Below are 22,229 nucleotides of genomic sequence, written 5' to 3' on the forward strand. Positions count from 1 at the left end.
TATCACTGTTAGCACTAGATGGCCAATAGATAGCAGCAAGTATTTTCTGTGACTTCATTGTTACTGAAAACCACATGAGCTTCATGTCCTTTGGATCAAGAGCACTGTCATGAAATATGGCGATACCCTCAAGGCAATAGATGGCGATCCCTCCTTTGTTGTATGTAGGTATGTCTCTACGACAGCTGGTATAGTTATGTAGGTAGTCAGTACCATCATTCACAGTAGCATCCAAGAAGGTTTCCACGATGACAATAATGGATGGCTTTAATTCATGGCACAGATTGGACAGCTCGCCTATGTTTGAACGTAGTTCTCTGATGTTCACTAGTAAAGTCCGGTTCGTTTCACGTAAACGTTGGGCAAGCATCGGTCGTTTCCGTTTTGATCCGCCTGTTCGAGGCTTCTTTAACTAACTTGTAGCAAGAATAATTGAAGAGATGGGGGGGGTTGCTGGCTCCTCACCCCATTACTAAGCGGCGCGGTGGTGGAGTGCACTATGCATGACATATACTGAAAACATCTTGAGATTCAGAGCAGTTCGGGTATTCAGATGGCAGACGATACCTCTCGGTCGTCAGTGCTTTAGGTTACATTCCTCACTATATACCCAAACTACGTTTTGGACGTGATGATTTTTTTTTCATTTGTTTAGAAGCAAGCGTAACCTTACCGCATTTATTAAGTGGGTTGTTTTCCGTAAAACATGCTTCTTTAATTTGCATAAAATAAGCGGCAAATATTTGGTCGTTATCTTTTAGTTGTAAATGTTTGCTCCTTTTCGGTTACATGTTGTACAGAAAAATTAAATCTGTCTCAGTTATACTTGTCAGGACCAATCGGCTAATAAACCATACGCTTTTGTTTGTATCATTCTGACCGTGTTTTGCTTAGCAAATGTCTTCGGTATCACTGAATCGGGCAATGTACTCCACGGATTAACACCCACGCATATTTTATAATGATCACGGATTCGTCGTCGGTATGCAATGTGAACGACGAAATATAGTGTATTGTACTCACATCTGACTTTCTATGATATTCTTCTTCTTCTCGGGCTAAACCAAAATCAGACACCTTACAGATAAGATCTTCGCTAACGAGTACATTCCTGGCAGCTAAGTCGCGATGCACGCACTGAAAGAGAAGTTTAAAAGTAATAGAATTTATAATAATAATTATATGACCAACTTTAGTGGAATCATGAAATAGATTGATATCAAAACATCTTATAGTACAGCAAAAATATTGTTTGGGCACATCTTTGACAAACCAGCTCATTGCGTAAAACAGCTTAAAACTAACTTTTTGTGAAGTACCCTTTGGGCCTGCCAAAATTTGTTTGCCCATCCCTCACTTTTGGTCTACTCAAAATATTTGCACAGGTTACACATAATGCAAATAAGAAAACAAGAATATGACCTTTTGGTTGTTTTATTTTTTGATGAAAAGTTAACATCAGTGAGGTTACTCCGGGTAACGTTACCCCAAGTAGAAGATGATATGGTATTTCCATAGATGATATAAATTAGAACAAAGTCAGAAGGACTCAAACCAAGGATATCCGCTTTATGTAACGTATAATATTTACCTTGGAAGTGATGAATTTCATTCCATTTGCAACCTGCTCTGCAAATTGCATCAACTGAGTCTGAGACAAACGCAGACTCGGTGATGATGGGGTTTCCCTTTCACAGGTATGTGCATCACATGATTGGCGACTGCTTATGAGAACTTGGTGAAGTGTACCTTTTGCCATATATTCCAGTATTATGTAAATTGTGTCTTCAAAGAACAAATTAAATACATGTAGTATTTCTTCAAAGAACAAATCAAAACAGTTTCTGTTTGTGGTCAACAGAATATTGTGCTTTAGTGAATTAGAGCGAATGAGGGAGACATAAAGATACGCTGTTTGTTTAGCAAAAACAATCTTCGAATTCAAATTGTCCAGTGAAAAAGTGTCAAGAAACAATCTAACATAAATGGTTCCACTGTTTTCAGCAGCTGATTACATTAAACCAACTTAGACAACGTAAGAACAATGAAAAGATTCCCCCATTTTTTTCAAAGAAAAGGAGAAAACATGTCTGAAATTAGGATAGCTTAACAAATACTCACAATTTCCAAAAACTAAATTTTATACTTGAATACTTCTTCCACTACATTTTTCAAATGGTCAGCGATAATTCAATAGATCTGTTCCTGTGCATGTCATCTCATTAATAACAAGAATTTGTCTTTAAAAAAGACAAGTTCACGGATCAGGTGTATAGTACATGTACTTTCAGCTACTTTGGTCTAACATTTAATATTCATATCTAACCTACTCTGCACTTATTCGACAATAAATAAGTGATATGAGGCTTAATAATGATACCTGCGTCTTGACTCTGAAAACTATATTTTTAAAAACCTCATTTTGCATTTAGTTTTTAAGCCCCCTCGGGAGCCACCTACAGGATCTCATTTTGCATTTAGGTTTTTATTGTGTTGCAAAGTAGCAAAACTTTCTTTATATATGGCGCAATTTGTGCCTGGAAAAGGCTATCCCCTCTTACAACCTATCGACAGGTCTGATTTCTATAATGAGGTGTCACCGGGTTTGCAAGAGATAATAATACCAAATCTAAACACCATGAAATTCACCACATCACGACCAAGCTCACATTGGGCGCCCCATTCCTTTTTTAAAGGAATTTTTATTAAGCTACCTATACAGGAAACAAATTTGGCTATAACTACGAAGAAAATTGCAAGATGCCTTTATTACTAAAGTAAACAAATTAAACAGCCATTTGCTCTTGCTAGCTTTTGTCAGGGTCATGGTCCTGTTGTTATGAACTGAACACCAATATTATACAGGTTTATACACATGGGTTATTACAAGAGTCAATAAACATTCAATTAACTATAGATAATGGACTTAGTTTTGTGCAATGTAGTAATTTTCTGAAGCAGATCGCCTGCTGCATAGTTTTCTATACAGATGATATGTTTATTTTGTGATCAGGCCTGGCCATGACCTGTTAACCAATCAGTTATGTGTATTGTCAGCATGTGATGGCTATAAGCCAATTACAAACATGTTTATAAAAAAGGCTAAAAATTCCTACATTTAACAGACTCTTCCCCGGCCAAGGGCTAATGAGTAAGTTGTCAATGGGGCAAGATTAGATAAAGGCATACAAACTAGGGTATGAGATATTAGGAACTATTTCCTAGTCTCTTTAACCACAGGCTTGGTGGGATATATAACTATTCAAGACACAGGATATGTAAGGGATAAACTGTGCATATGAGATGTGGGTGCAAGTGGCATCATTTCACTGCCGTGAAAAAACCTATGGAGTACGAGAGCACTAGAGTGATTGACGAGAGAAAGAACCTGGTGATAACAGTTACTTAATCCACTTTGTGCAAGGACTAAGGTAAGTAGCACATTATTGAACCATCTTAGATTATAAATTGTAAACACAGCCCATATCAAAAAATGAGACCTTTCCGGATAACTTCCCGATAGTCACCGGGTAGACACCGGCAAATTTCACATGCAAATTAGATAGGTAGCGGGTGACTAACCCGATAAATTTTTGGGAAACCATAGTGGATACCTTTCAGATAATAGGTACCGGATGACTACCCGATGACTTTTTTGGGAAACTAGCGGGTAACTACCCGGTGACTTTTTTTGGGAACTAGCGGATAACTACCCGATAACTTTTCGGGGACCTAGCGGATAACTTTTGGTGACAATATACCTGTTGACCTCTTTTGGAGACTTCCTGTTGACCTTTTGGGGAATGCAGAAATACAAATTCATGAGTATGCACAAATTTATTAGACAGTTATAAGCTTATTATTTGAATTGTAGTTTTTGGAGAAATACAACTCTGTAGGCATGGCAGTTGAGCTTATAAAGTGCTATCTTGTAATAAGAAACTTGAATGTGTACAATGTAATTGTAGTTATTGTACAAAAATATTCTTCTGATGTAATTTGGTTCACACCTTTATAAGGTGCATACCTTAATTATTGTACAACAAACTTGTTATGATATAGCATATGTATTACAGTACCTAAAGTGATGACACAGCCTATAATTTTTACATCAAATATTATAATTTATTTACAACAAATAGCTTAACATAAAGCTTATATCAGTTAATTTGACACATTAGCTGATGATTAGTAATTTAATTGACATTAATTTACTGTCAAAATCATGTATGATTTACTAGAAAAGATATAAACTAAAACATTCAAATGTGTCACGTATTAGGTACATGTATATAAATAAAGACTGCATCAATATACGAATCATTTCATACAAATTTTCCTACCTGCATTATCATATGAAATCAAGCATTCAATGCTTTATAATTCCTACAGCATGTTCCAGATTAATTAGTAAACATTTTGTAATGTCCTACATGTAAATCCATACATATCCACACATAACTTGAATATTCTGCACAAATATATTCCAACTGCCAACAGCTAGCTGCTCCATTTTGAATTCATACAGTGACCTTTGACCTTTGACCATATACCCACCCACAATGCATTCTTAAGATGCTTTATGCTATTTTCAAGGTCAAATTAAAAGCGGATAACCACCGGGTAACTCCTACAAAGAATCTATGTTTCTGGGAACCTTCTGGGTAACTCATTTGAAATAGTTGAGTTTTTGGGAGACTTCCGGATGTCTACCCGAAAACTTTTGGATAACTTAAAGGCCGCTACAAATATCTGGAAAACACATTGTTGGGAGATGTACAAAGTTGGTGGTATAGAGATGAACATTGACTTGATTATATTTTAAGCCTACTTAATTGGGGTATCCTTGAAAGTTTGCCTGGTCAACTAGATCCCCCTTTAATTAGGTATCCGCAAGGTATCCGCTAGCGGGCACTTTCGGATAACTCTGGAAAAGGTACTCGAAAGGTTTCTGATGACCACCGAATGGTCATCGGGTGGTCACCGGGAAACTTTTCTTTTTGCTATGGGAGGGAGCCGGAACTTATTTTGTTGTTGAGTGGGTTTCCTGGTGAGAAACCAAAATGTGGACCTTGCACGTTTAGATTATATTTGGACACGTAACGAATGTTTGCAACAACAAATCGCCTTTGTAGTGAATGGAGCAGACCACTAGCTAGACTGGCCCCCAGTCTCGGTTCGGTTCCATCTCTGGATAATGTAACAATAAATAATTACGTAATGCCTTATGAAAAAAATGCCAACTCCCCCCTTATTTTCTTCAATGCCAAAAACCCATTCCTCTTCATCCACAAATCGACGCCACTAATTACACCCACCACAGTCAACCATGCAGCAATATAGAAATATACTCGTATTATAAGTGAACGCGAAAGTCCATTGAGCGCTGATTCCGAGACTGGTCCAATCTGTTAGAGATCTCACTTCCAAATATTCGTTCAACGAAGCACGGTGATTCCGATGTCAATTACGAAAGCCCCGCCCCAGTTTCAATTCAAATATGGTAGCACAAAGCTATGCCGCGGGATGTGACGCAAGATCGGATGGGACACTTGTCAACAACTGAGAGGTATTGAGCTCAAGTGGCACGCGTCTGATAGACCCATGGTACGCGCAATAATATAAGGCAACCACTCGACTCGGACTTAGGCCTATTGTCCATATTGCGTACATTATCGCGTGCGGTTTGCAACTGTTTGCCGATTATTTCGCTCGGGTAGCCTTTTCAAATATCCCCGCGCTGCCAAGCTGCGTTGATTGGTCGGATACAATATCGTTGTTTAGTCGCTTACACAAACGTTAATGTAGTGAAAACATGGACGTGGTATATAGAAAGATTGCGTGACTCCAAATCCGTAAAAGTGAACTTCCAGCAGTTTGTGGGAGCTGGAAGTCAAATTGCCTACAGACTGGGAGGGTCCGTGTATTGGGTTGATTTTTAATGCTATGTAATCTACATTACCAGTCGTTCTCCACGGACCCGAGGGAGGGTCTAACCACTAGCATATACAAATTTAAACATTTTTAAACAACCATAAGTTGATACAAATCATTAAGCTTAACATTTAAAATTCTTCTTTACGTTTTCAAAGTGCTAAATGGACTGTCACCGATCTATCTCATTGACTACATCGCTACGTACATTCCACCTAGGAAAGGCCTTCGCTCTGACCTGGATATTACTCGCCTTGTCATCCCCAGGAGTAATAGAAAAAATGGTGATGGTTCATTTAGTGTGTCTGGTCCAACCCTCTGGAACCAGTTACCGGCTACCCTACGCACTGCTCTCACAGTTGAATCTTTTAAAAAGGGTCTTAAAACATATATTTTCTAATGTATTTTGCTGTTGTTATTTTTGTATGTTTGTAAAACGCAATGTTCATATTTTTGGTATTGTGCTATATTAAGCGCCGTTGTTATGTTATGTTAATACCTTTAAAAACACAGCTCGCTAAAAGCTCAACTACGTTCGGATTTGGTTCGATTTTTTTCATTATATTCAGCTCTCTCAGAAGGTCTTCTTTGTCAGACGTTGATGCACCATCTACATGCAGAATAATAAATATCAGAAACAGTAATTTTATTACTTTTAAACATTTAAGGAGAGATGGATGCCCCAACCACGACTACTCGGCTACTATAGATTGGTCCCCAGAACTATAATGCTTGAATAGAACGGGATTATTCACAAATGTGTGATTCCCATACAAAATAAATATTTTCCAATGTCCTGACTTATCTTATGGAATTACAATAAAAAATAGCTGTGTTTAATGAGAAAAAAAGTGGTTTGTAGTTACGAAAATGTAAAAACACGAGAAATGTTGAAATATATTCGTTCTTTAGCACTTTATTTGTTCCACAGATCATTACGTTTCACTACCTGGAGAGAATTGATCAAAAATTGAATTCCCTCCTGAGGTTGGTACATGTCAATGAGTTGACCAGATCACAAGGATATCATATAGCTATTGGCAGTATATATAACACAAATGGTCAATGAGTCACATAAAAATGACCTTTTGTGGTATTTAGTTCCCAGGAAGTGAGTTTTGCCTGAGGCAATTTGTGGTTAAATGTTGATCCCTCACTACAAGAGTTATTACCGTCGATTTGGTTGAAAAAGGAGGTGAGACATGATCAAACCTCTCCAGGTAACAAAACGTAATGTCCTTTTTGTTATGGTAGTTTAGTTTGTAATTTACCTTAGATTCCATATGTGTGTCATTCAAATGAAATTTCCTTTGAATGACACACATATATGGAAACTAAATGTAAATTTAGCTTTACCACATTTTTCGATTTCGATATTTTTTTATTCAGAGAATAATCAACCATTCAATCCCTTCACGGATTCATTTATGCTTCCAATTAATTAACCATTAAACCACAGGTTCAATGTACAACTACAATTAATATATTTCACAATACCTTTTGTAGATTTAACGGCAACTTTAGATACAACGCCAGATCTCGTAATCATCTTTGTCTCAGCCAGCCACACTCTACCATATTGACCGCTCCCTAAATCCTTCAGGAATCGAAGGTTCTCACGTGTTATATCAGCAGCTTTCACAGGGTGTTGAGGTGCAAAAGGGGTGACGTAGTCTCTGTCGTTTACTAGCTGTGTTTGTATGGATAGAACGTCATGACTAAGAAGTGGGTCTAATTGGACTTCGTTGCGAGGACTCGACGAAACCGTTGTATTGGAGCAGACGTCGTTATTTGAAGCATTTCCAGCTCTACTACCAACTTGACCTGATTGTATGAAAGGAAATATTAACATATTTGATTAAAAACAACCCAATCAATGCAACATAAAACCTCCGAGAGTCCCCGGTTGTTTCGCCTTATAGAAATGATAGAACTATTACATATTTACCTGCATGTTGACGTGTACGCCAGCAACAAACTAGTAGAAGTATAACACCAATTGTCATGAATGCTAGCATGACATAACCTATCCAAGTTAACCACGAGGTAGGGGTGGCTGGTGACAAAGAGTGACAAACAAAACGTAGTTAAAGGAGGATCTCGTGATCCTAGCATCCTCTTTTTATGACATTTTTCAGTAGATATCCACGAAAAAGCTTATTTCCAAAATTTCAGTTGATTCCGATTTTGCTTTTGCAAGTTATGCATGATTATGTGTATTACACTGCTCCATAGACAGTGTGTTGTAATTTCGTTCTGGTGCACCAGAACGAAATTCAAATTTGGCGATATTTTTGCTAAACGAATTAATCTGCAAGAAATATTTGGTACATACACATTATGTAGACAGAGGTATCCAGTGGTGTAAAAATCTCAACTTTTTTTGGGAAAAGTGGGGGGATGAGGCTGTGGATCACGAAATGCCTCTTTAATTGTAAGAAAATGTTACAATAAAACTGACGTTCATATGAAATGTGATCATCATCCATGGTAAAATTGGTGCCATTTTATCAGTAATGTGACTTAAAACATGACTTTGTAGGATTAGCCTAAGAGAACATACTCTTCTGATTCGAAACATATTTTTTCATGTAAATAGTGAAGGTAAAGGTGAAGAATAAATTTGTCACCAATACCTGCCATATTTTTTAATGCAAATTATTTGACCACAAATTTAGTATGTTTACACCATGACATTTTGTATCAGATGAAAAAGGCTTTTCATTACTTGCCGGTGAATACTTTCATGGGTATAGGCTAAATAGTAAATTTGGTGTAGAATCGTGTCTTCATGTGGAATTAAATTGTTATTTCAATATTCAAAACTGTTAAAAGTACTATCATGATCTACCACAGTTGATGAACATTTACATTGACCTTGTTTGTGGACTGTCGATGCTTTGGTTTTGTTTTGTTGGAGTCTTTTACTCAATACTATATGCCCTTCATGTAATTTTTTTAGTGTTTTGAAATGTTTTGAAATTTCTGGATCCCATCATGAAACCCGGGTATTTGAAATAATTATACTCGCTTGACATCAGCGGCTTGGTTCGTGGTATTGAAAACTCTAACAGGGCAATTCCATCAAAAAAGCTCAAGATCATTCAATATTGTGGCATGATGTCTCCTTCTTTGTGTGGATGGACCATGATTCAGACTACTGATTCCACTCCAGAGGTTTTCTTCTTTTTCTTTGATAAAGTTCTTCCACCTTACTCCAGAATGATGAGACTTTGGGGAGCGGAATATGTTCTTCTTGTCCTCAACCCCATCTATTTCCGTAAGAATGTCTTGTCTGAAACCCAGCTTGGCAATTCACATGGCTTGAGTGCTTGCCAAGTACTAACTTTTGCTGTTTATTATGATGTAGTTGAATTAGGGCATCAATCCAGCTTAATGAAACCAAGTCCAAAGACTTTTTGTTGGATTCCTGGTACATGTTGAATAATCGGGCACCATTGTTGGTGGTAGTACTATAGAAGTAGTTGCATCGAATGATCAGAGGTTTAGAAAGATGGCTGTCCAGGCTTCTTATTCTGGCATTGAAATCATCAATTCAAGAATGAGATTGATATTGTGCCTCACTTGGTCTAGTACTAGTCTTCCTTAGTTTTAAGTCGTTGACAACTCTATAGTTTCCTCTGTGTGTGACGTCAATAAGTCTTCCACGTCGAATAAAAAGTATTTACACCGGCTATAAACGCTAATGTGAAGCGCCGTTGTTATAATCATGAATTTAAATGAGGCTTATGAATAAGTAAATAGCTGTTGTGCAATGCTCGCGCGTTTTATATTATATGGTATATTGATCAAAACAGATCAATTCGTTGTTGAAATTCGCATTAAAATGAATTTTCCCAGCCAAATGAAAAGCAATTATTTTAATTTTTTTCAGTGAATGTCTTTAAAAAACCGTAAAAGTGTTCAACCTAGGCATGGAAATGTGTCTTTTAGTGTAAGATTTATAGCCCATTAGATTTTTTTGATAACTTTTTAGCGTTTCAAACTAATATAGTTCGATAAGATTTGTCACAACTGTCTAAAGCACATCATAGGCCTATATCATAGTTTCGTCAGAATGTCCGTTTTGATTGCACCCTTTTCACCATCCAATTATTCCTTACAGTTTTCATAGCCCAAAGGTTTCACCGGTTTTTTTTTAATTAATCGTCATCCAAATGTTAATATCTTTGTGGGACAACCTGCAGAAAAGAAGACTTGTATTGACTCACTAGTCCTTACCTGGGCTTGTTGGCGGCATCGTAAATCCAGTAGTTTCCTCTGTCATGTCTGTGTTAACAAACGTATTAAGAAAAATCAGGATACACGGGACTAATATGCACCTTTTCACTCAAATGAAAAGCAATAATTTTATTATTTTTTCTGTAAATAACAGAAGGAAACCATAATAAGAGTTAGGCATGAAATTGTGTCTTTTATAGTGTAACATTTATGATTTCTACAGACACAAACTTGGCCAATTGAGTTTTATCATAGTCAGAATTTTCCTTTTGATTGCACCATTTTCACCGCCTGATTATTCCTCGTTACGGTGCAGTTTTAACTACCCCATAGGTTTCACCGTTTTTATAGAATTTTTCGTCATCCAAATGTTAATATCTTTTTGGGACAACCTGCAAAAAAGAAGACTTGTATTGACTCATTAGTCCTTACCTGTGCTTGTTGGCAGCGTAGTAAATCCAGTAGTTTCCTCTGTGTTAACAAATGTTATACGAGAAAATCAGGATACACATGAATAATATGCACCTTTTCACTTTAAAATTAATTTTCCCGGCCAAATGAAAACCAATATTCTTTTCAGTAAATAACAGAAGAAAACCTAGACTTCTCCGTAGCCTACTTGCCCATTTTCCATACTCTGGCTATTACATTTAAGCATAAAACGCTGATTTGTATTAATTTGTGTGTAATTGATAGATTTTCACATCTGATATTTTCAGTCACCATACTCCCTCTGTTTGTTAGCTTCCCAAGTGGACTACTCGGGACTCTATGGAGAGTTAAATTTGGCCATGTTGTAATGCATCTTTAAACGGATCTGGCTTGTGATTGGTCGCCCAGATCACGCTATTGTTTAAATCCTCCGGGCACGTGCCATTACCATTAACTACATCGTACACAACAATCTATGGAAGTTGCGGCACCGTTTGTGGTGGCGCGAAAGTTAAACTCTCAGTAAAGGGAGAGCGTGGCGCAATGGTTAGGGTACTTGCCTTTAGTGCATGAGGTCCCGGGTTCGATTCCCGGCGGTGGTGATTTGCTGGGATATTGACTTGGAAAAAAAAGTCTGAAATTAATTGGCAACATCTGTAGATTAAATTCAGACTTCCGCTCTCCCCATGGTTCATTTAGAATTGGGTAAATGAATCATGAAAGTACTCCGTCCTTCGGAGGGGACGTTAAGCCGTCGGTCCCGTGTTCAGAGAGCCATACCTGTACATGTATCTCGCAGCCAGTTTCGAAAAGAGTAGGGTGTTAACCCCTGACTGTTCCCAACCCGTCCCGGTGTTCAAATGGACCCCAATGGAAATAAGCTTCAATAGAGGCTTTCTTGGGTTATCCAGGGTTGTCAAAACCCGAACAAAAAAAAATGCATGGACGTTCATTTTAGCGCGTCATATACTACCATGCTTAGTACTTGCGGTTAATTGGATTGATAAACAAGTATGATTGAGAGTGTTTTTTAGAGACCAAATCCCCGGGGTAAAGTTCTGCTTAGAAGTCAAAGTACATAGTCGGATTTTTTACTCGGGCTTTCGCGATCAATAAACGGGTAGATTCCAAAATCAGAATTGTTTAGTATTGAAGTGAGCCATTATAATTTTGCAAGATATTTTGCATTCAATAACTTTTATTGTCACTAATCATCTAATTATATAAACTCTTTATGACCATTTTACTATTGAACACTTTAATTTGAACATGTTTAATAAACATCAGTATAATTTTGAGTTCAACGGAATGCGTTCATCATGATTAAATAATAATAATATATTTTTTAAATCAAAATTCGACTATGGCATAGCCTAAAGAAAACCATGAACACCATAATAAGGGTGTTAAACATAGGCATGAAATTGTGTCTTTTATTGTATAAGATTTATGATTTTTGCACACTCGAACTTAGCCCATGAGTTTAATCATAGATTTGTCAGAATTTTCCTTTTGATTGCACCATTTTCACCACCTGATTATTCCTCGTTACGGTGCAGTTTTAACTACCCCATAGGTTTCACCGTTTTTCTAGAATTTTTCGTCATCCAAATGTTAATATCTTTTTGGAACAACCTGCAATAATGAATATTTGTATTTATTCATCAGTCCTTACCTGCGGTGGTTGGCGGCGTAGTAAATCCAGTAGTTTGCTCTGTGTTAACAAACGGTATACGAAAAATCAGGATACACTGGAAAAATAGGCATGTGGCTGTAACCAATTTCGTTCATTTGAAGTGTGGTCATAATGCATGGTAGTATTAATAAATCGCAACTTCATTACTTCAACATACCATGTGACAAGCAAAGACATAAAACGTATCATATTTTGGAATTTTATCTGCTTAAAACATTAATGTGTATTATAAGAGAGCTACCATTATTTTATATTGTTGAATTCTCAAGCGCATAGAGACAATTAAGGGGTGGTGCAATAATTATGTGTACTTCCCTGGGGTGAATTATAGGGGGGCAAAGATTTTTGGCAGGCCAAAAGGGGGGCAAGCATTTTTGGCAGGTCGAAAGGGGGGTCAAGCAATTTTGGCAGGTCGAAAGGGGGGCAAGCAATTTTGGCACAGATATTTTGGGCACCGTTTCTATATTACGCCCTAAAAGGCGTAGGAAAACGTTACGAACACGTTCAAATATGCAAAATTTCCTGCTCGCTGCGCTCGCATTATATGTTAAGACAATTTAAGGTTTTAAATTCGGGTTCCCCAAAATCTTGCATGTGTAAGGGGGGGCAAAGATTTTTGGCACATCAAAGGGGGGGCAAAGGTTTTTGGCACGTCGAAAGGGGGGGGCAAAGGTTTTTGGCACGGCCAAAGGGGAGGGGGGCAAGCGATTTTTGGCAGACCATTTTGAGAATTCACCCCCCGGGTACACATAATTATTGCACCACCCCTAATACGAGCGGTCTATGATACATACACAATACATAAAATCGATTTTGATTTCGGCCACGTGCCCTGCTGTGGTTTCCCGCAAGAACTCCATTTTGAAGTAGTTCTATACTAGATCAATTTTGATGGGAGTTGTTATCAAAATTGTTATGATAGATATACAGTTAATATTCATATATTCCATTACCTATCTGATGGTACAATTTTTACACAGAAAATATTTATTTGAAAAACCTGCCACTCGGCTTTTTCCGGAAAGGTCACAGGGCTGCCATGACCTGTGCAATAATTACAATTAAAATTTTTCTTATTCTAACAGCAAGCGTTTCTAAAATGCAGTATGGCGAAATGTGGTGTATGCATGCCCAGCAAACACAAAACGTTTTCGACATCATTCGCAAAAGGTTATAAAAGGTTGTCAGAAAACGTTTAAATGTCGGGTTATATAAAGGGTACATTAATGGTATAACTCGTTTTCATAACATTAAATAACATGTGTTGGTAATTTACTGCACAGCAAACACAAATGTTTTACAGAAAACATTTAAATGTCGGGTTATGTAAAGGGTATAAAACGTTTTAATAACATTCCAAAAACATTTGTGAAAACTTGGTACAAATCATTTTGGGGTTGAAAAAATATTTTGCAAAAAAGGTTTGCCCAAAATATTTACAATAACGTTTTTTAAATGTTTTCACGACCTTTATATAACCCGACATTTAAATGTTATTAAAACGTTTTGTAAAAAACATTTTAAGAACATTTCTGTGTTTGCTGGGTGCAAATATTTTAACATGTTATTTAAGTGTTGACAAAATATTTGGCCAAAATTTTTTGCAAAAATAGTTTACAATGACATTTCGAAAACATTTTAAAATATTGTTGTAGTGTGTTTTCATACAAAACGTTTTAAAACGATTTCATGACCTTTATATAACCCGACATTTTAATGTTATTAAAACGTTTTACCTAAACCAAAACCCAAAATATAACTTATTTAAAACGTTTTAAAAACGTTTTTGTGTTTGCTGGGTATATATACATTAAAGAAATTTAAACATATTTTCAGTTAAGATTAACCTGTGCAGATTACTGGACAAGATCCATGTCGGTGCGTTCACTTACCTGTTCTTGTTGGCAGCGTAGTAAGTCCATACGTTTCATCTGCGTTAACAAAGCGGGACAACAAAACATAGTACCTTATAAGAAATGCATGATGCAATTATCATGTGAATGTAATGGGCCTGTTCATATAAAATGCGGTCATTCGAACTTTACACAGGGAATATCAAACCTTGCTGAACTATGTTTGTGTCAAACACTTGACCTTTGACTCTGGACGAGGAACTTACTGCTACTTGCCTCATTGTAACCCGTAAAAATACGGAAAGCTTACCCTGGCTGCAAAGATCAATTGTGGAATGTCTAGATTGTGCGCTTCTAATTTGTTACAATAGTTTATGGAATGATATGGGTCGTGATGGTCAGTGACAACCGGTAATGCGCCTGTCACACTACACCGAATAGGTCTTCCGTACAAGAAACGGATGGTATTTTAGTAAATCCGTTGTTGTTCGTCAATGATCGTTTTATGTTCTTTTTATGTCCTGCTATCATCCGCCAAATGCGTTTCGTGTTAGGTGATGTTCGTTAAGTCCGTCGGCAAGTTTTGTGCATGCACAACAACTTGAGACGGATTGTACCGAATACACATGTTCGGTATTTATCCGATGTGTGTTCGTATGGTGCTGCATATTGCCGGAGTTTGTTCGCTCTCTTTTCGTTCATGTTCGTTCTTTGTTCGTTGCACTCGGCCCGTGTTCGTTGCAAATACGTTCCTGTGAGGCCTTCACCACCGGATAGCATATTTTTGTATTCGGTGATGTACGTTAACCCAGTCCGTCTTAGTGTCACACTACACCGGATCGGTCTTCCGTATAAGAAACGGATGGTATTTTAGCAAATCCGTTTGTGTTCGTCAATGTTCGTTTTATGTTCTTCATATGTCCTGCTATTATCCGCCAAATGCGTTTCGTGTTAGGTGATGTTTTTTCAGTCCGTCGACACTCCGTTTCGAGTTTTGTGCATGCACAAAACTTGAAACGGAGTGTGCCGGATACACATGTTCGGAAGTTGTCCGATGTGTGTTCGTACGATCCTGTATATATTCCCTGGGTTTGTTCGTTATTCTTTCGTTTATATACCGCAGGTGTTTGGGAGGTTTAGCAGGTGCTTGTGCCGGATGTAGGCCTATGACGAACATGTGCATCGATCATGGGGGGGCTCTTTCTGAAGGGTGTGGGACGCAATATCAAATCCCCCAGTAGTGTTAGTAGTGACTGACAAGTAGAAAAAAGGGGGAAAGGAGAGAAGAAAAGAAAAGAAAGTGAGAAAAATTGAACAGAGAAGAGAAAAAGTTAAATTGCACGTAATTTAGTAGGCCCATGCATGTAAGTAGTATTGGGGGAGGGGCACTTTCTGAAGGGTAGAGGACGCGATATCAAATTCCTACCAGTTTTAGTGATTGGCAAGAAAGAAAAAAGAAGAGAAAAGGTTAAATTGTACGTTATTGAGTAGACCCAGGATAGCAGTAAGCCTAAGTATAGGCCTGTGATTATTATAGGCAGTGCTTAAAGGTGAGTCCTTGGCCCAAAAGCCTGTGAAAATTACTGCCGGCCCGTCGATATGTAGGGCCCGTGACATTTTGTCACCAAAGTCTGTATTTAAGACGGACTTTGGTCTATTACTGACTTTAACATAAATCCATGTATGCTTTACCTGAAATTACGAGTCTGAAGTCTTATATCTAAGTGTCAGTGGACCAGTGTAACATTTTAAATTTTGCAAATTCAGTTCGGGCCTTCTTTGTTTTTTTGTTTAACATGTTTAAGGCAATAATAGTGTAAAAATGATGCACCAAAACAATTTTCCAAATTTTCCATTTTTAAAACTAAATTTTTACACAACAGGTGGCTCCTTCTCTTCAGAATTTCCGCAATTTTGTTAAGCTTAAATTCAACATTGAGTACAAAATTGCTGAGAAAAATGGCAATCTTGGCAAGCACTTTAAAAAGTTTAAAAAGTAACTTTTATATTTTGTATATTTTGTATATATCATGGCTAGTTTTTTTTTAAGTGTGTGAGTAGAATATGAATCCTTTTTTCTTGTTTGTCTTCTGTCCTTTTGTATGTTTTGTATGAGTGTGAGTGTTCGTTGTCTTCGTCCATAGTCTTTGCCTCGTCTGTCTCTCTTTGTACCTGTTGCTCAAAAAGAATATTTTGATTATGTAATTATTGTTCATGATCGTTGGGAACTGATGGCTCATTATGTATGCCTTTTCTCCCTCCATCAGTTCCAAGCACAGGGAATAAAAAAAATAAAAAATTACACAATAGCCCTAGGCCTAATAATGTAAATAGACAGTCCCCATGCAAATGGCTTCAATTGGACCTTCATTTTGAAAAATGGACAAGTCTTCCTTTTTGCTTCTGCTGTGGACATCCACGTGTTATTTTTAAAACAATTGTTTATAATTATTATACAATAATGGTGAAAACTTTTCAATGGCTTCAATTAGGCTTTCGTTTCACCAATTTGCGGCTGTTTCAAACTAAAATAGTACCCAATAATAGTGCTAAAATTGATCCCAAAAAATGACAAATGGCTTCAATTGGACCTTCATTGTCCAAAGGTTTCTCACCTCTATTGCCCCCGGACGCTGGTTGCCCTGATATATAAGATTTGTAGCCCTTTTGTACTTATTAGCCAATATTTGACCATTTTCGTCAAAGTTTTCCCCCCTTAAAAGTTGTCTTTCCCCACTTTGTTCACCCTCTGAAAAAGTGCTTGCTACGTCACTGCCTCTAATGGGTCAAAAACCCTCTTAAACACCCTCTCCTCCCCCACTTTTCTGATAGGGTGGACGTCCCTGTTGGTGCCACATGCGACGGATTCGCCGGTCATTTGTCGGACGTTGAACGATTGAATATAAGACGCCTGCAGGATTATTAGCGGCCACAACGCATAGAGAGACGAACGGGAATCGGACCCCTAAATCCGGTCATTTGTCGGACGTTGACCCCTAAATCCGGTCATTTGTCGGACGTTGAACGATCGAATATAAGACGCCTGCAGGATTATTAGCGGCCACAACGCATAGAGAAACGAACGGGAATCGGACCCCCAAATCCGGTCATTTGACGGACGTTGAACGATCGGATATAAGACGCCTGCAGGATTATTAGCGGCCACAACGCATAGAGAGACGAACGGGAATCGGACCCAAAATCCCACCGAATCTTCTAGCGGACTGGTGATTTTTCCACCGAATAAAATATTTTTGTATTCGGTGATGTACGTTGATCCAGTCCGTCGTAGTGTGACAGACCTATAAAGTGTGCTGAGGTGAGTGGATCAACGTCTAGTGGTCGTATTGGGCTCTTACAGACATAAGATGAAGTATATACATGAAAAACTGCAAATCATACACGTTTACAAAGGACCGGGCATTCGGTTTAGCATATTCTGCATAATATCCACCTGTGTTGACGCCTTTCCTGACGCAACACATTTCAAACTGCTACATTGTCTAATAAGAACCCATCTATATGGGTTATCTGATTTTCCTGCATACCCAAATACAGGGAATGTTACATTACTGGAGTATAACGTAACCGGTGGGATAATAATAATTGACTCATAATGTTGACATAAGCTTTGATTTCCAAAAATGTACTGTGATACTATGACAGGTTGGTCTGATATAACTGTGAGAACCTTGTCGCCTGTTCCTTCTTCAAGTTGACATACTATTATCAGATAATTATGTACACAGTTGTGAGAATAGGTCCTGCATAAACTCGGAAAACATAGCTCAGGTCCAAACCTGTAACTCTCATACTGTCTGAGAGTATATGGTCGAATCCAACGAAAAGTGTACACGGCATGTTCAGGGCCATAACTTAAAAGTATTAATCAATTGGCATTCGTTTTTATATTGTGTTTATTCGCCTTGATCATACGCTTCGCGCCATATATAATAAGACCCCCTTCTGTGAAAAATTTAGACACAGAGACCCCAAAACATGCTATTTTTACCCATTTTTTTCAAAATATTTCTTACGGTATTTTTAAAACATCTAAATCAGTTATGAAAAGAAGTCATTGGATTGAATCTAAATTGATTTCCTGAAAGGTGTGTATTCAAAGATTGCCTGTTCAATTTTTCACATATTTGTACATAATTATGAATTTTTGTGATAATTTTTTTGAGTGGTATTTTTTTACATTACCTACGAATACAATTTTTCATAGCACTAGATATATCTTTAAAAAATGGAAATCACTAATAAATGCGCAATTGATACAAGCTTTGATATGTCCAATACTGAAATGCATTGCATTCGGACATCTTTATTATTGTGTTTAGCTGCCAGAAATTCTAAATGGCACAAAGGTAGGTTTGGTAAAAATATGCATTACCTCCGAATACATGTTAAAAGCTGTGTCATTTCCACAAAGTGAGAGAATAGTAAACAATAGTTAAGCAATAGGTGCAGGGTAATACGCTCTTTATTTCTACCAAGTTTCAATAGCCCGCGTTTAAATATTTCTGAGATGTCAACAATAAAAGCAAGTATTCGTAGGTAAATTTCGGTAACCGAATGTTACCTACGAATAAAATTTGACATCATGACAGTATTGTGAAACACCGCCATTCATGCCAATGCCCATATTGGTACATAACGAAGGCCTGTATGTTTTCTATCAAATCATATGTCAATGAAAGTTGCGAATTCACATACATGCCCACCATGCAAAACTGAATACGGCTTAATTGTTGAAAAATATGTACTGAAATAGACGACGGTCTGCTCATTTGAAAGAAAAATCAGATTCAAAGAAGATTAGAAGGGATGAATACTTGGATTTGTCAACTGTCATGTGTGCTTCATTTTAAATGTTTACCGAACTTCTGGTTTCTGAGTAATTTGTGTCCAAATTCATTTATTCGAAGGTAACTTTTGACGTTTTCGCTAAGGTTACCTACGAATACCATGGAAAAAACGACTGTTCTCATTGCTTCATGATCTAGACAACACAGTGATGGACCCTGGTATAAAGCTAATTGTAGTTGCCCTCAAAAGAAAGGCCACAAGACGTAACTGACTCCAAGATGGACTTCACAAGTCTGCAATAACGGTTTTAAGCGATTTGTGTGCAATTAATCAAATTAAAGTCACTTTAGTGCCTTTGTTTCTTACTTCAATCCTCTTTCAACCACTGTGAACCGACATTAAATATACATGATAGGGTCTCAAGTATCAATTAACGCACATAAAGAAAATAATACATTCAAAGTGCTTTATAAAATGAGGTTTTGATTGCGATATCCACCAAAAGTCTAATTCTTACCTACAAATACTGAAATGTTACTTACGAATACAGCATAATACATGACCTGTGTAATGAAGTGTTCCTACCAATGGAAATTAATTGTCAAAAACTTTAAGCGGTACCCCAGGACACTATTATTACCCATATACGGATTCATTCAACAATTATTTATTATGTAAAATTGCTGATTAACTACTTGTATATCAAAATGAAGTGGTCAAAATCTTGCTAAAAGCATCAAAAATTTTTGATCTAAGGTAATAGCATTTATTCATTTGGACGTACCAGCTGAAAGAGATCTAAAAACTACCATTTTATTAATTCATTACCATAATAGCAAAATTTAAACCTCTAAACTTAATATAAATTTGTTAAATCGCTCATGTTACCTACGAATACCCGGGTTTCTTCACCTTTTCATTGTATAAAGCGTTAGGTGTATGCTTATAATTCCTAATATTCCTGAAAACATATATCCTACTCGTTCTTATACAATGTGTAAATTGATTCATACTCATTTGATAAATAAAATACAGAAACTGACCTAAACTTCATTTTCAAAAATAAACTAGCATAAATTGACAAAGATCATATTGATCGCGTTATAAAAATAAAAACAAATATTTTCTGGTTGAGCTAGCATTTTCCTGACACCCTGTGGTCTACATTACACGAAAAAAGCGTTAATGGGAATATTCCATTTGTTTTAGGTTGATTAGTATTGCGATAGTGAGAGCATCCTAGTGGTATTCGTAGGTAACATTGGGTTTTGATATCACATTTACTATCACACGTCCTGGATTTATTTTTCAAGATTAGTAATGGCACTTTTGGTTCCTATAAGGCCAATATGTCATCAATCAATGGGCAAAAGGAAAAAATTGTGGAGACATTTTTATTTCGGACTTTTATTTTTGGCCCGTGGACACTTTTGGTTGGATTCGACCATATTCTATTCAGATACTTTCAGGTTCTCGTGTAGCGACGGTTGAAGCAAGCAGGCTTTAAATGCTTTGTTATTTCTACTCGCATACGTTTTACAACTTCGTATTTTCAGCTGATGAATTAAGATATACTTATCGACCAGCGTGTCCAGCCTAATGTCTTTTGTCATGTTTGTGATGTTTCTGTGTTGTAAAAGCCCAAGTATGTCTGTTGTTTTACTGTGTAATTAAGGTTGTTTTGAAGGGTGTATCACCCTTTTAGCCTACTTCTCATTTCTTCCATATGTTTTGTTGGTTACTGTTGCGATTTGCAATATAATTGATTTGATTGCAGCCTACTTGTAAGTGGATTGATATGAAACACCAAAATAAATATGAGTTTATATCATGTTTATAAATTGACAAGCCTCAAACATAATCATGACAACTGTTATAAATTGAACTTACTTCCAAAATATACGTCAGATGCCGGGTAGACATAAGATGATTCACATGAAGGACTACAAATACCATAAACATAGACAAAGAATCGGGCATTCGGGTTCGCATGTTCCACATAATGTTCTCCTGTATTGTTTATATTGATGCGTTTCATGACGCAACACATTGGTATGTCATCAGCATTATCAGAAAAAAGCTGATCGTCCCATTCTGCTTCTTTAGTATCCAATAAGAGTCCATCTACATATGCACACTCCATTATAACATTGATATAATAGGCGACACTATATGTTATTCCTTCATACCCAAATACAGAGAAGGTTACATTACTGGAGTATGAGGTGACTGGTGGGATTATAATCATTGACTCATAATGTTGCCCGAACCTAAGATTTCCAACAATGTACTGTGATACCATGACAGGTTGGTCTGATGTAAGTGTGAGAACCTTTTCGCTTGTTCCTTCGTAAAAGTCTTCTGGCATAATACGTATAGTTGACATACTATTATCAGATATCAACACAGTTGTGAGTATAGTTCCTGCATAAACTCGGAAAACATAGCCCAGGTCCGAACCGATAAATGGTGCTAAAATATGGGTATGTCCCCAACTGCTCACTGGTGGGAGTTGCCCGAGTGCTCCACCACCGTATCCAGTGTGTCCTATTGCTACGATACCACCAGCTATCACAGCAACTGGCTTATTACTTTCTACTCGCGTTCCAGACAGGTCTTCACCATCACTTCCATCAAACCTGTAACTCTCGTACTGCTTGAGATAATACTTGTGATTGAATTTGTTCTTGACAGAAACTTCTGTATCGGGATAAAGTGCGGACACAGAGAAAAATGAAGTGTCTTGCGTGTATGTTGCCACGTAATAAACAGTTCCTAAACGCGAAGATGAGTAAACAGTAAATGCATCGCCTTCTAGATCTACCGTATCAATAACATGGACATTCACCATTTCCGATGATCTTACAATGGCGGTTAAATTTTGCTTTCCATCGTCAATATTCAGACTGAATTGAAACGGCAACGTGATATCGGCGTGATGGTCACGATCGGTGGTATGATAACTCACATGATTGAGTCCAGGAATAGAGAGCATCACACTAACAGGATCTCTTGACGGTGTCGTGATAAATACGTGCGCGGGTAATGGAGACAGATAAAGTGTTGGTACAGTAAACACATTCATTCGTCATTCCACTGTCGTCTATTCCTATACCAGAAAAAATAATACATGGTAAATAACTACATGAACATGGCGGTAAGTTGACGGTGTTGCAATATTTTGATAAATACATGATTGTGTAAACTAATCTCGACAAAATTAATGTTGGGAGAGTAAATACATATTCATGCACGACTCC

At 37.3% G+C, this 22,229-nt stretch overlaps 1 protein-coding gene across 1 annotated transcript in view; it reads right to left on the reverse strand.

The window, feature by feature from the left end:
• Nucleotides 1-22,229, reverse strand: part of LOC140161984 (uncharacterized) — a 66,175-nt gene that overhangs the window by 39,032 nt on the left and 4,914 nt on the right. Inside the window, exons 3-12 of the mRNA XM_072185276.1 lie at nucleotides 20,860-22,078; nucleotides 14,197-14,235; nucleotides 12,284-12,322; nucleotides 10,609-10,647; nucleotides 10,177-10,224; nucleotides 7,883-7,990; nucleotides 7,432-7,758; nucleotides 6,434-6,544; nucleotides 1,592-1,785; nucleotides 1,024-1,137 (exon numbers count right to left, since the gene is read on the reverse strand). Of these exons, the coding sequence (XP_072041377.1) occupies nucleotides 1,024-1,137; nucleotides 1,592-1,785; nucleotides 6,434-6,544; nucleotides 7,432-7,758; nucleotides 7,883-7,990; nucleotides 10,177-10,224; nucleotides 10,609-10,647; nucleotides 12,284-12,322; nucleotides 14,197-14,235; nucleotides 20,860-22,054 (2,214 nt within the window). The 5' untranslated portion in view covers nucleotides 22,055-22,078. The remainder of the gene's footprint in view (nucleotides 1-1,023; nucleotides 1,138-1,591; nucleotides 1,786-6,433; nucleotides 6,545-7,431; nucleotides 7,759-7,882; nucleotides 7,991-10,176; nucleotides 10,225-10,608; nucleotides 10,648-12,283; nucleotides 12,323-14,196; nucleotides 14,236-20,859; nucleotides 22,079-22,229) is intronic.

The sequence above is a fragment of the Amphiura filiformis genome, chromosome 10, assembly GCF_039555335.1.
Source record: "Amphiura filiformis chromosome 10, Afil_fr2py, whole genome shotgun sequence".
Taxonomy (NCBI): domain Eukaryota; kingdom Metazoa; phylum Echinodermata; class Ophiuroidea; order Amphilepidida; family Amphiuridae; genus Amphiura; species Amphiura filiformis.